This window comes from Geotrypetes seraphini, chromosome 14 (assembly GCF_902459505.1).
Source record: "Geotrypetes seraphini chromosome 14, aGeoSer1.1, whole genome shotgun sequence".
In the NCBI taxonomy this organism is placed as follows: Eukaryota; Metazoa; Chordata; class Amphibia; order Gymnophiona; family Dermophiidae; genus Geotrypetes; species Geotrypetes seraphini.
The window spans coordinates 27,975,193-27,989,340 of record NC_047097.1 but is presented as its reverse complement, the minus strand read 5'-3'; the positions used below and the strand labels follow the sequence as shown (position 1 = coordinate 27,989,340).

The following is a 14,148-nucleotide window of genomic DNA, read 5'->3' as shown; positions in this document are numbered from 1 at the left end:
TGGCATTCCTTTGCTATACCATTTGGATTTAATGGCAGCATTCCTGTGGATTTCAATGAAGAATATGCTTTTACACTAGTTGCTTTTGATATGCTTTGAAATTTTTTTGCACTAGCTACTGTTTCTTTGTTTGTTTTTGTTTGGTTTTTTTTAAATCTGTTCATGGATACTACCTTAGGCTCTGTAACACGTCAATACTTGAATTGGCTCTCATTGAAATGAACATAGTGTTCCCTTCCTGTGCTGCCTGGAGACAGCCCATTGAACTTTTAAGATATTCTGTGATTTGGCCTATTATTGGAGCTACATATATTAATGTTTTGTTTGCACAACAGTGCAGTTTTTGTATGACCAATGATAAGTGAGCTTTGGCTGTTATATTAAGTTCCATGTGCTTACTGTATGTGAGATCTTTTTTCTCCACATTTTATGTATTTAATGTTATTTCCCTGATAGAAGAGGATAGAGGGAAAGTATATAAGGATATAAGAACTTCTCATGATTTTGTCAAGGCCTTTCTCTGTTATTGGGTTAAGAGGTTGATTTGTCTATGTAAGGAAAGGACAAAGTTGTATACTCCTGGTTTATTGACAAGGAGATGGGTGAGACTGCCTGCCTGTAAATCCTGACAAAGACTTTCAATTCAACTTCTTCTATTTGATGGTGCTTTTGTAGAGTCAGGAGATACTGTGAGGCATTCAAGAGTAGATGCTGAGCCTCTTCAACTATCAGCAGGCATGTAAAGGAAGAAAACACTTGTATTGGGAATAATTCAGTGTGTGTGTATGTTTTCTATTCATGTAGAGTCTTTTTGTGAGGCACTGGGATCATGAAGAAGGAAACGGTACTACTCGAAAGGGTCCAGAGAAGAGCGACGAAGAAGGTTAAGGGGCTGGAGGAGTTCCATACAGTGAAAGATTAGAGAAATTGGGCCTTTTCTCTCTCGAACAGAGGAGATTGAGAGGGGACATGATCGAAACATTCAAGGTACTGAAGGGAATAGACTTAGTAGATAAGGACAGGTTGTTCATCCTCTCCAAGGTAGGGAGAATGAGAGGACACTCTCTAAAATTGAAAGGGGATAGATTCCGTACGAACGTAAGGAAGTTCTTCTTCACCCAGAGAGTGGTAGAAAAGTGGAACGCTCTTCCGGAGTCTATCATAGGGGAAAACATCCTCCAGGGATTCAAGAGAAAGTTAGACAAGTTCCTGCTGAACAAGAACATGCGCTGGTAGGGCTAGTGACCAGACTGCTGGGCACGATGGACCACTGGTCTGACCCAGCAGCGGCAATTCTTATGTTCATGGAGATTAAATCAAAATGACATACCGTAGGTTGATTTATCTCTGAGTTTCCCATATTGAACCTAAGAGATATTTTCCCTTGGATTTCACCTTGTCTAATCTAATCTTTGATTTATGTACCGGGTTATCTCCCAGCGGAGCTCGATCAATTTACAAGTAATTAAAGACCAGCAAAAAAAGCAAACAAGAGCATAGGAGAAAATAAGGGTTGTAGAGCAATCAATCCCTTTAATCTTTAGGTAAACTGTTCAAGTATTGTGTAAATAATGTTTTTAAGACTTTACGAAATTGTTGTAACTGACCTATCAATCTGACAGAATCAGGAAGCCCATTCCACATTTCTACCAATTTATAAGCGAAAGATTGACTAAGTTTCCTGGCCAATTTAATTCCTCTGAAGGAAGGGAACAGTAATTTATATCTCTGTGTATTCCTCGAATGGCAAGATCTAAGGGTATTCCAGTATAAAGGGACCAAAGGACTAAATATTCCATAGAGAAGCTTAAAAATGATGCAGGTTGATAATATATGGAAATGTTTTCCTTTTTGATTTGGATCGCTCATTTGTTAATGTTGTTTTATAGTCAAGTATAGAATTCAATTTAAAATTGCATGTATGGTTCACAGGAGCAAGCTCGACTGGGCTAACTTCAGTCATCCAAGTTTCACACTCCTTCTATAACTCAAGAATGACTCAACGCTATAAATGACCTCTTCCCTATCCTCGTCAAGACCAGAGGAAAAAACTGCTCGAATCCACTTTTTGAGTTTCAAAGCCCCAAAATTTGGAACTGCCTCATGACCTGCTTACATCAGACCCCTTCTAACTTCAGTTTAGGAAGGTGCTAAAAATGCATCTGTTTTCATTATAGTCTTGCTATGATTCATAATGTCTAGGTTGCTAACCTTATTAATCTTATGTAAGCTGCAATGATTCCCAGTTGACATTTGCGCAGTATAAGAAACAAACAATATGGTATGATATGATTAAATACAGTAGTTTGCTTTTATTGTTCTTTTAGCGGTTTTTAGTGTATCTTAATTTGTCCTTTGTTCTTGCTTGTTGTGTTTGTATTATTTGATTTGTGGTTTTTATTATACTGTACACAAGTTTTTGAAATAGACAAACCTTCTTCCAGGTTTAGTGGGCTCATACAGCTGTTCATACTATTCTGTGGTCTGAATGTTTCCTTGTTTATTTATATTGTACGATTCTTTCCCCTGTTTCTCTGGTGAGATTTGTTTTCTTTTCATGTATTTTGCTGTTTAATAAACATTAAATAAAAGCAGCTTGCTTCTGGGAGATATCTATTATCTCCTTCCCGGATGAGTACCACATCCTGTGGATTATTGTGTAGGCCATAGGTCGGCTTTACAAGACAAATAAGATTAAAGGTGACCTTTAAAGCTTCTTTAGTCCAGGCAAAAATAGAACAAGTTTCTCAGTCATCAAGAAAACTCATAAAAGCAGTAGAGTTGTTACTAAAACAGCCATATTTTCCCAGGTCTCAAGTAGAATTGCATCTACCATGGCATTTTTTTCTTGCACTTTTTGGGGAAAATGCTACATTACTCTGTGCTAATTAATGTACCTTCACTGCACCCATTTTATTTATGTATTTATTTATTTGTCATTTTACAATATATCAAAATTAAACATTTTGTACAGGAAGATTGATTGAATACACTAACAATTTAAAGGAAAAAGAATATAAAACTTTATAAAGAAAATATTCAAATATCAAACAACCTCAAGTCCACATATTTTAGATCCAAGAATAAACTGAGTGATAGGTAAATTATAAACTATGGTAAATTGTTCCTTAGTGATAAAATTTTATGCGCATTTGTCCTGGATCTATGATTGGATTATCACCTCTTTTTTTTTTCTTGGGCTGGAGATCATCGATTACTTTAAGTATATAAGCAGTGCCTCTGCTGGGTCAGACCAGAGGTCCATCACGCCCAGCAGTCCGCCACGCAGCGGCCCATCAGGTCCAGGACCTGTATAGTAATTCTCTATCTATACCCTTCAATCCTCTTTTCCTTCAGGAAATCATCTAATCCCTTCTTGAACCCCAATAGCGTACTCTGTTCTATGACACCCTCTGGAAGCGCATTCCAGGTGTCCACCACCCTTTGGGTGAAGAAGATCTTCCTAGCATTGGTTCTGAATCTGTCCCCTCTCAATTTTTCCGAATGCCCTCTCATTCTTGTAGTTTTCAAAAGTTTGAAGAATCTGTCCCTCTCTACTAGTGCTGTCCGATTCGCGATTCGAATCGATTCTCCGATTCACTTTTGGTGAATTGATTCGAATCAGTTTACTATTAAAGAAAATCGGACTTACCGATTCGTTGGCCCCATTGCTACCGCTTCTAGTAAAAGCTTTGAGAAGGGAAGGAATTGATTAAAAGTCAGTATATGTGTGTTTGCCCAAACCACACCTAAAGCACACCCAATCAGATTTGAAAGTTTTCTGGTGGGAAGTCCAAACGGTGCTTATGACGTCAGACGCTACTTAGACATGCTTAGTTATAAGAAGGTCCATCAGAGCAGTGTTTTCTCTTTTAGGACTCCTATTCTGTGTTATTGCTTATGCTGATTTTGAGACTCTACCTTTCTTGATTATCTTTTAACCTTTGCATTCCTATATGTGCCGCTTTTGCCTGGCCAGGGAGGAGAAGAGAGAGCTTTGCTTCCCTGATCTGCACCAGAGACTCGTTCGGGCTTCCCCCTCTGCCACCAGAGTCCTTGCTTCTGATGTAACTTCCGGTTTTGCAAACCCAATACAATATAAGGGTAATCCTATAAGATCATCCTTGAGAAACTCTCGCTGAAATATTCAACTTTCATGGGCCCTCAGATATGTCACCATTATACTCGATTAGTTTCATAGTATATGGCTTTATACATCAAGTCCTCACCAGGTCTGATATTTATCCAATGTTATAAATAAAGTGAATAAAATGAACCAACATTGCTTAAAGATGTTATAACTGTTTTTAAGTACTTAACTTGCTTTACGTGGTCGGATTCACAGGGACTAATCAGCCGACATGTTTCACCCTGGACAGGTTTTTTCAAGGCTATTTGTCCCTTTTTGCAGCTCTTGCCTGTATATCGACTACTAGGTGCCTATACCAAAAGGGACAAATGGCCTTGAAAAAACCCCTCCAGGGTGAAACATGTCGGCTGATTAGCTCCTTCTTTGTGACACTCCCTCCCTCCTTACCTCAGATTTGAAACGTCTTTTTGGCAGTGACCTGTCAAAAGACTTTGGCGTGCTGACAATCCCGCGGTGACATTTGCGTGCAGGACAAATGCATGCCACCATTTCTGCTGTTTCCGTTAGTGTTCTGAGGGGGGGTGGGGAGGGGAACCCCCCACTACACTTAAGTGTGCACACTGCCGGGGGGATGTGGGGGGGGAACCCTGAAACCCCCCCCACTACACTGAAAACTCCCATTCTCCTTCCCGTTTTTCAGCAGTTTTCAGTGTAGTGGGGGGTTCCCTCCCCCCAGGGCAGCGCGAACACTTCTAAGTGTACTAGGGTAGTCCCGCCCCTCAGAGCGCTAACAGAAATAGTGGCGCAAATTTGTCCTGCACACAAATGTCGCTGTGGGATTGGCACCCCAAAGTCCTGTGCGCTTTAGTTACGGTAGCCTTTTCAGCAGTTCCAATTAGGACTTAGAGTTATTTCTTTGGTATGGCTTTCGGAACTCCTAGACCCAAGCTTTCTTAATTGTTTTTTGAACCCTCAGTGGGGATGGTGATGTGAGATGGTCATGCTATGCTTTTGAGTATTATTAACCTTCCCCTTTTACAAAACCGTTGCGCTGTTTTTAGCTCTGGCCAAGGCGGTAACAGCTCAGACGCTCATAGAATTCCTGAGTGTTGGAGCTGTTACCACCGTGGTCAGAGCTATAAACCCCACTAAGCATCGGTGCTGTTACTGCCCCGGCCGGCGCTAAAAACCACACTATGGTTTTGTAAAAGGGGAGGGGAAAGGGGGGTTAAATAAATGATAAACGATAGAAAGAAGATGAGATGTCCTGTTATCCTGCTGTTGGTATGAATGTAGAAATTTTTAATTATACTATGGTACATAATCTATTTTAAAATTTTAATTGTTCTTGTGCGTTTGTGTAGTGGAGGGGCTGCCACACAGCTATGGGTCAGCCCAGGGAGAGCTAATACTCTTGCACTGGCCCATAGACCTGCACCACAACATTCTTCACCTTCCGCAGACATTATCAACATCACGTAGAAAAGCCCAAATACAGACTGTTACAATGAGCAAGTCTCGACAAAACAGTTACGTAAACAATCTGCATAAAATCCTCTGGGGAAAAGTAATAATGAACCTTCTGCAACAGCTGTAAAAAAAGGAAACATATCCTTACACCTGAGGGCACCTGAGACACTGTTGAGCGTAAAAAAAAATAAAAACTCGCTCCTAAATTTCAAACTTTATCCTGAATTAGGACCAAAGCCCCCTCCTTCCCCTTACAATGGGATGCTATACTTTAATTGGGGGGGAGGGGGCTGCTTCAGTGAGCACTGGTCCCTTTAAGATGTGGCCAGGGAGCACCGGGCTATGGTTTTGAGATCCTGTTTCTCAGGGTGGTAAATGATGTTTTGCAGCCTCTTACTATATACCATGGGGAAACCTAAATAAGGCTGTTAGCCCACTGAAACCAGCGTGTTAGCCCTTTAACAAGGAGCAAATAATGTAGGTTAGTATATAATGCGGCTTGCTAACTACCTACCCCTTCTCCCCAAGTGGTACAAAATGATAAGAGGTAATCAACTTTTTCTCCAGGCAAATATTGCTTCAGATTTATCAACTAAAAATCCCAGTATTTTCTGTGGTAAATCTCTGGGGAGAAACTGGCACCAAACTTTCATAAGCTGGTTAACATTCTACAGCAAGTTAATCTAGTGTGACTAAGGAATGCTTTATTTTCATCTAGAATGCCAACAGACCTTTGCGTGTGATCCTAGGACCCAATCTAGTGACCCAGTGTGTAGCTAGGGTCCCCGGGGAGAAAAATGAAGATGGGCTCCCCACCCCCCCAACATCATAGGGGAGTGTGTGGTGCAGTGGTTAGCACTACAGCCTCAGCACCCTGAGGTTGTGGATTCAAATCTCACACTGCTCTTTATGACCATGGGCAAGTCACATTGCCCCAGTTACATTAGATAGAGTGTGAGCCCACTAGGACAGATAGGGAAACATGCTTGAGTAGCTGAATGCACACACTTCTCAAACCAGCCCCACAGCCTTAATTTTAACACAATTTCCTGTTTTTGCAGAGGTGGGGCTGGCATGAGCAGCGTGTATCAGTCATGCTGCTTGCTGCCGGCAAAGATTTTGGGCTAGATTCAGTAAGCTTTGCGAGCCTTCTCCAACCCTGACCCAATTCATTAACTTCCTGGCCCAATCAACCTCCCACCCGATCTAATCCGCACGTGCAAATGAAGGGAAATGGCATGCAAAGTAGGAAGGAACGATTCACTAAACCAAGGAAGGCACACCGATTGGGCTGGCCGATCCAAAAAGAAGCGACTGCTGAGGATCAGTCGCTTCTGTCGGCCAACTCTCCTGCTCTCTGCCGCCCCGTCCCTGCAGTGTGAGCCCTTGGTTTTAACTTGCCGGTTAAAAAACGTGTTTTCGGCTGCAGCATATTGGCTAAAGTGTGTTTAAAAAAGTGAAGCATCGGTAATTAAAACGAGTTTCTCTAGCAAAGTTGTGAATATGGAGATAAGGGGGGAGGGGAGATCGGGCAGGAAACTTGTGATGACTGCTGCTTCTTGCCTCGGCTGTGATATCAAAATGCTGTGTAGAGGCTGGCTGTAAGACAGCGTGGGTTGTATGCAGGGAAGTGCCTGATTTTTATGAAGTTTAAACACAAATCCCTGGTGTGCCTGATCCTGCAGCCTGCTTGGAATATGTCTTCTGAAGCCAAAAAGCCTCAAGCATTAGAAAGCCCTATGCAAGATGGTCTGCGCATGCGTCTGGATCACTCTGCAGCGATCTGTGCGGTCGGTGTGGGGCGTGCCTCCAATCAAATAATTTGCATGAGGACTGTTTAGTGAATCGGTCGCCCGGCAAGACTCGGCCATGGATCGGATCGGAAAGGTGAGTTTAGTGAATCTAGGAGTAAATCTCTGAAAGGTAGGCATCAGGGTGGGAGAGGGAGAGATGGGATTCTCTGCCCATCCAAAATTGGGTGTCTGCCAATGCACCTGGGCAATAGAGGCTCATATGCTAACCACACGCTAATCGTAAGAACATAAGAATAGCCTTACTGGGTCAGACCAATGGTCCATCAAGCCCAGTAGCCCGTTCTCACGGTGGCCAAAACCCAAGGAGTAGCAACATTCCATGCTACCAATACAGGGCAAGCAGTGGCTTCCTTGGGAGGGGCCTTAGGCAACTGAACCAATCAGGACATTTGGCCCCTCCCCTTGTATCACATGATGCACTGGGGAGGGGAAGGCCCGTCATTTAGGAGTGGTGGCCTGAAGCAGGAACCTCAGAGTGGGCTTCCCCCTCAAAATATCAGTCTGTATTGCTCAAAGTATTTTTTGATGGAATCTGCAGTTCTACACCACATAATGTCAGTTTGTGTATAAATATGAAGGATAGATTTTGGAAAGGTGGTAATGATACAGAACTTGTTTCTTCACATCTATCAATATAGAAGTCAAAAGGAGCAGCAGCAAATGTTATAGGACATAGGTGATTCTCAGAAAAAGGTCATGAAGTGACATCGTTCAGCACAAACAGTAAGCACATTAACCTTGGTTAATGGTACACGTTGCACTAATGCAGTATCTCTCAAACCTTTTTAGCTCTGGCACACTAAACAGAGCAACTGTTTTTTCACGGCATATATAATTGAAATTATAAAATTGCAAAACCAACAAAATTAAATTTGAGAGTTATTTATTTAAATTCTTTAAGCTATAGCCCGGTAATTGTAACGACAGTGAAACTAATCAATGCGATGGATGAGCTTGGTTTTTGAGTGCAAATTAACTCAAAATGTAGCTCGATAGTCGACAAGCAAACATGCATTTCATCATTCTCGTGTTTTAAATTTAATTTCTGTCAGAGCTGAAAATCCAGATTTGCAAAGATAAGAAGATCCAAATGGTAACAAAGCATTGATTGCTTTGCTGCTCAAATTAGGATAACTACTGCATAAAAACCAAAACTAAAATTACTTGCCATTGGTTTTCAAAGACCAATCACGACAAAGAACGATGCTTGTCTGGGCGGTTGTATTCTTACACACACAAACGCTCATAACTGACAGACTTTTGCATACGTGATGTACATGTCATCTATTCTAGTGTATACTTCTGAAGGGAATTTTAAAAAAATAAAGTATGCATGAAAGACATTTGCATCTCGTGGCACACCTGAAATCTCTTCATGACACCACTGTTTGAAAGACATTGTACTAATGTTCAGCACAGGAGTGTCCAACCGTGATCCTCACGAACTTCAATTTACTCGGGTTTCCAGGATTTCTCCAATGAATATGCATGAGATTATTTGCATGCACTGTATCCATTGTATTCTAATAGATCTCGTGCATATTCATTGTGGAAATCCTGAGAGCCAAGGTTGGTCGCACCTGGTTTAGCTCATCTACTGAATCCCCTGCTATAAGAGTCACTACATGCCACTGATAGGGTATAAGCAAAGATGGAACATACTGTATAGATAAGATATAGTAATATGGAACATACAGATAAGATAAAGTAATCGGAGTTAGAAAATAAGGGAATTTATTTAAAGAAAGTTGCACATGAGGTCAGAAAGGTGCTTGAATATTATCTTATCTAGGATAATAATTTTTTTATTTGTATACTTATATCCTAAGTGGTTTTACATTCAGGTACTTTATCCTATTTCCCATCTATCCTGGTGGATTCAAATTCTATCTAGTGTACCTGGAGCAATGAGAGAATTAAGTGACTTGCCCAGGGTCACAAGGAGCAATGAGGGATTTGAACCCACAACATCAGGGTACTAAGGCATGAAAGGCATAGAGAAGGTAGACAGAGACAGATTCTTCAGGCTATGGGGAACCATAAGTACAAGGGGGCATTCGGAGAAACTGAGGGGAGACAAGTTTAGAACCAATGCCAGGAAGTTCTTCTTCTCTCAGAAGGTGGTGGACACATGGAACGCGCTCCCGGAGCTTGTGATAGGGCAGAGTACGCTACGGGGATTCAAAGAAGGATTGGATAAATTCCTGAAGGATAGGGGGAATGAAGGTACAGATAAAAGTAGAGATAGGTTAGAAAGAGCATAGATAGAAGAAAAAGGGGGATTATAGGGCTAAGTCAAGGAACACCTGACAGGTCATAGACCTGATGGGCCGCCGCGGGTGCGGGCTGCTGGGCGCAATGGACCTCTGGTCTGACCCAGCGGAGGCAATTTCTTATGTTCTTATGTTCTCTAACCACTGAGCCACACACTCCCATGTCTGGTTACAGTATGTGCAGCTGGTTTATACCTTGTCTATGTGTGACTAATATTAGTTACTTCTTCCTTTAAAGGTGAAGAACCAAGACCTTTACCTGATTTCTGAAGTGGAGATAGTTGTGTTAAGTGAAGCTTTTCAGAAAGTGGGAGCTACTCTGGTGGGTATCACATCAAGCGATGTCTTTTGGAGAGAGTGTGGTTAAGGATAGTTTTGGGGAGGATCTTAGTGATCTTAGAAATATGAAGGAGATCTTGTTCTTCAGGTATTCTGGGTCACTTCGTTTGCTGCCTTCTCTGTACAGCATTCGGAATCAATTGGAGATAGTGTAAACCAGTGTTTCTCAACTCGGTCCTGGAGTACCCCCTTGCCAGTCAGGTTTTCAGGATATCCACATTGTATTTGCATAAACTTGATTTTCATACACTGCCTCCATTATATGCAAATGTCTTTCATGCATATTCATTGTGGATATCTTGAAAAGATGGCTGGCAAGGAGATGCTCCAGGACCAAGTTGAGAAACACTGGTGTAAACTAGTGCTGCCCGATTCAGGGAAAAAATTTTCGATTCGATTAGGCTTATTGAATTGGTTTTTCAATTTAAATTGCTTTTCTCACCCAATTAGGGCATTTGTTTGAGGGGGGTTCTCAAACGTCTTGGCAGCCTTATTTTGTAGCCTTTTCAGCCATCTCACCCCCACACCGCCACTGTAGTGTAAACAAAATTAATAAAGACTTTTCCTCTCTCTGTTAGGTCCTAGCTCATGCTCGCTGTCTAACACCAGCTGTGGCAGGATACACATTTCAAATCTGACATATTGTAATCACAAAATTTAAAAAATATATTTTTTTCTACCTTCCACTGCCATATCTAACATTTGTTTCTTTCCCACTGTCTACCATCTCTCTTTCTCCCTGCCTTGTGTTCTAGGTCAAACCTCTCTATTCCCCATTTCCCTTCCTCCCCTCTATTATCATCTGCAACATTTCTCTCTCTCTCTCTCTCTTCTCCATGCATATCTCCCTCTCCTCCACCATATGCAGGATATCTCCTCTCCCTTTCTCTCCTCCACCCCAACAATTCTTCCTCTCTTCTCTCTCACTCCATGTACAGCATATTTCCATCCCTCCCTCCCATCCCCCTGTGCAGCAGCATCCCACCAACCCTTCCACTGTGAGACCAGACATAACTCCGGGCCTCCCAAAGCAGAAGTGGCGGTGGCTGGCCTTGAAGAGGCAGCGCTGTGAAGAGGCTGATTGCAGCCTGCCCCAGCAGAACTTCCCTCTGCTGCATCATCAGGCTATGAGCAGCCCATTCAGAGCACTGCCTCTTCAAGGCCGGCCACCGGTACTCTGCAGCTGATTTAGGAGCAGAGGCATAGTAAAGGTGGTGCCGGTCCACCCTGGGTGCCATGTTGGTGGGAGTGCTGGCACCTCTCCTCCTCTCCACCCCTCTGCCTCTTCCCATTCCTCCCCTCTACATGCGCGCCCCTTTCCCTTCCCACATACATCTAATTGAAGTCATTTGCTTCAACAGTATGCTCATGATGACCCCATCGGCTCTCCTGCTGACATCATTTCTGAGTGCCGCGCATAGGAAGTGACAGAGGGAGAGCCGATGGGGTTGCGGGGAGCACGTTGTTGACCGCCACAGCAACAACTTCAACTAGAGGTACAGGGGAAGGGGAGGCGCGCAGCAGGCGAGATTGGGGAAGGAGCGGGGGGGGGGGGCAGAGACGAGGGCAGGGAAGGGATGCCTCTCACCCTCAACCTGTGCCACTGCCTGGAGCTACAGTATGTCAGTTCTCACCACTGGGGGGTGAGCCCTGAAGTGGTGAGTCTGATTTTTTTCGGACAACGAATCGATTCACCAAAATGAATCAGTGAATCAATTCCAATTGGCAAATCGAGCATCACTAGTGCAAACACTTTGTAGTCAGGCCAGCGTAAAGGGCATTATAGTAATCTAGTCTTGATGTTATCATGGTCTGCCTTGGGATATTATTTTTTTAAACATGCATGCCGATTGGCTGCCAGACGTTGGTTGTTATCATGGCCTGCCTTGGCAATATCCCAAGACTTGCCTTCTCAGTGTAAGGAGAGAAGCAGCATAGTTGTTGCATATGATAGACACAACTCTTGAAAGTTTCTTGGTTTTGAGAAATCAGTGTTAAAGTGCTGAGTCCAGCTATAGTCCAAAGTTCCTGCCTTGTGATTTGAGGGGGAGTTCATATTTCCCAAAAGCGATTTTGATGTTAGGTATGTATATACTCATTTGTGTTAGGGACTCATACAATTTGGTTTCACTTGGGTTCAGGCAAAGTTTAGGGGGGGGGGGGTCCTCATTCTTGAATTACTGTTAAACAGGTAGTCAGTTTATACAAAGCTGTGGGTAAGACAGGGTCAATGGGTAACCGTAGATCTGAGAATCCAACAACCAAATCAGCTTGAGGTAGATATTGAGCAGAATAGGTGACAGTATTGATCTTTGTGATGATGAGCTGCTGCCAAACAGTAAGGGCTATTTGCTTATCTGATTCATAGGATCTGAACAAGTCAAGTACAGTGCCACTGATACCTGTCTCTGTAGCGTGATTTCATGATCCAAAGTGTCAAAAGCTGCTGAGAAACCCAGCAGTACTAACACTGAGGCAAATCCCCTGTCTTGATCGTCTAGTAGTGTTCTTCAACCTTTTGACACCTATGGACTGACGGAAATAAAAATTATTTTGTGGACCGGTACCAGTCTGTGGACTGGCAGTTGAAGAACAGTGGGCTAAGTCGTGCCCATTTCCACCCCAGACCCTGCCCCCATAATAGTACTAATTGTAACACCATTTTTTCCATTCATTTTTCATATATACACACACAATTGTATTAACAACACATAATGGTTAACCACAAAATTAAAATACACAAAGCACACTGTATGTTTTTCAACAATAATTTCTACCAGAAAACAAATAACCCCCTGCAAATGCAGGACCAAAAACTAAAAGTACTAATATTTACAAACAAACCCTAAGATGCAAGATTGCAAGCACTACAACCCCAGAGTTAAAGAAACAAATGTATTTGTTCCTGAACAGACAGCAGATGTAAATCAATAATTAAATAAAAAAATAAAAGCATTCTTACTGTTGTTGTCTCTCTCCCTCCATGCTGTGCCTTGCCTTCTGGCCTGTCCCCTGGTGTTATCTTTGGGCTGATCCACGGTGCGATCAACGGTGCATCTTCGGGCCAGCTCCCTGAGTGCTGCATTGCACAAAGCTGTGGACAGCGACTCTTCGCGTGCATCCCACAATGTGCAGTGGCGGTAAAAAGGGCGAACAGAATGCTAGGAATGATTAAGAAGGGGATCACAAACAGATCGGAGAAGATTATCATGCCACTGTACTGGGCCATGGTGTGACCCCACCTGGAATACTGCGTCCAGCACTGGTCACTGTACATGAAGAAGGACACAGTACTAATCGAAAGGGTCCAGAGAAGAGTGACTAAAATGGTTAAGGGGCTGGAGGAGTTGCCTTACAGTGAGAGAGTAGAGAAATTGGGCCTCTTTTTCCTTGAAAAGAGGAGCCTGAGAGGGGACATGATCGAAACATTCAAGATAATGAAGGGAATAGACTTAGTAGATAAAGACAGGTTGTTCACCCTCTCCAAGGTAGAGGGAAGGAGAGGGCACTCTCTAAAGTTAAAAGGGGATAGATTCCGTACAAACGTAAGGAAGTTCTTCTTCAACCAGAGAGTGGTAGAAAACTGGAACACTCCTCCGGAGGCTGTTATAGGGGAAAACACCCTCTAGGGCAGGGGTGTCGATGTCGGTCCTCAAGGGCTGCAATCCAGTCGGGTTTTCAAGATTTCCCCAATGAATATGCATGAGATCTATGTGCATGCACTGCTTTCAATGCATATTCATTGGGGAAATTCTGAAAACCCGACTGGATTGCGGCCCTCGAGGGCAAACTTCGACACCTGTGCTCTAGGGATTCAAGAGAAAGCTAGACAAGTTCCTGCTGAACCGGAACGTACGCAGGTAGGTCTGGTCTCGGTTAGGACGCTGGTCTTTGACCTAGGGGCCGCCGCGGGAGTGGACTGCTGGGCACAATAGACCACTGGTCTGACCCAGCAGCGGCAATTCTTATGTTCATCTAGAATCCTTCCCTCTGACGTTGCGATGTCAGAAAGAAGGCTTCCGGTTCAGGTGCAGGATGCGCATAGGAGCCTTTTCCCACGGCTTTGTGCACTGCAGCACTCAGGGAGGCGGCCCGAAGATGCTGCATTGATCAGACCGTGGACCGGCGGCTGAAGAACACTGGTCTAGTAGAGATACAAAGA

At 43.2% G+C, this 14,148-nt stretch overlaps 1 protein-coding gene across 6 annotated transcripts in view; it reads right to left on the bottom strand.

Moving 5' to 3' along the window:
* Positions 1–14,148, bottom strand: part of LOC117348587 (SUN domain-containing protein 3-like) — a 97,287-nt gene that overhangs the window by 82,501 nt on the left and 638 nt on the right. For 4 of the 6 annotated variants that reach the window (XM_033920881.1, XM_033920886.1, XM_033920885.1 and 1 more), the window contains exon 2: positions 12,389–12,518. In XM_033920881.1, the coding sequence (XP_033776772.1) occupies positions 12,389–12,411 (23 nt within the window). In that variant the 5' untranslated portion in view covers positions 12,412–12,518. The remainder of the gene's footprint in view (positions 1–12,388; positions 12,519–14,148) is intronic. The other 2 variants (XM_033920883.1, XM_033920884.1) reach the window with 1 other exon arrangement.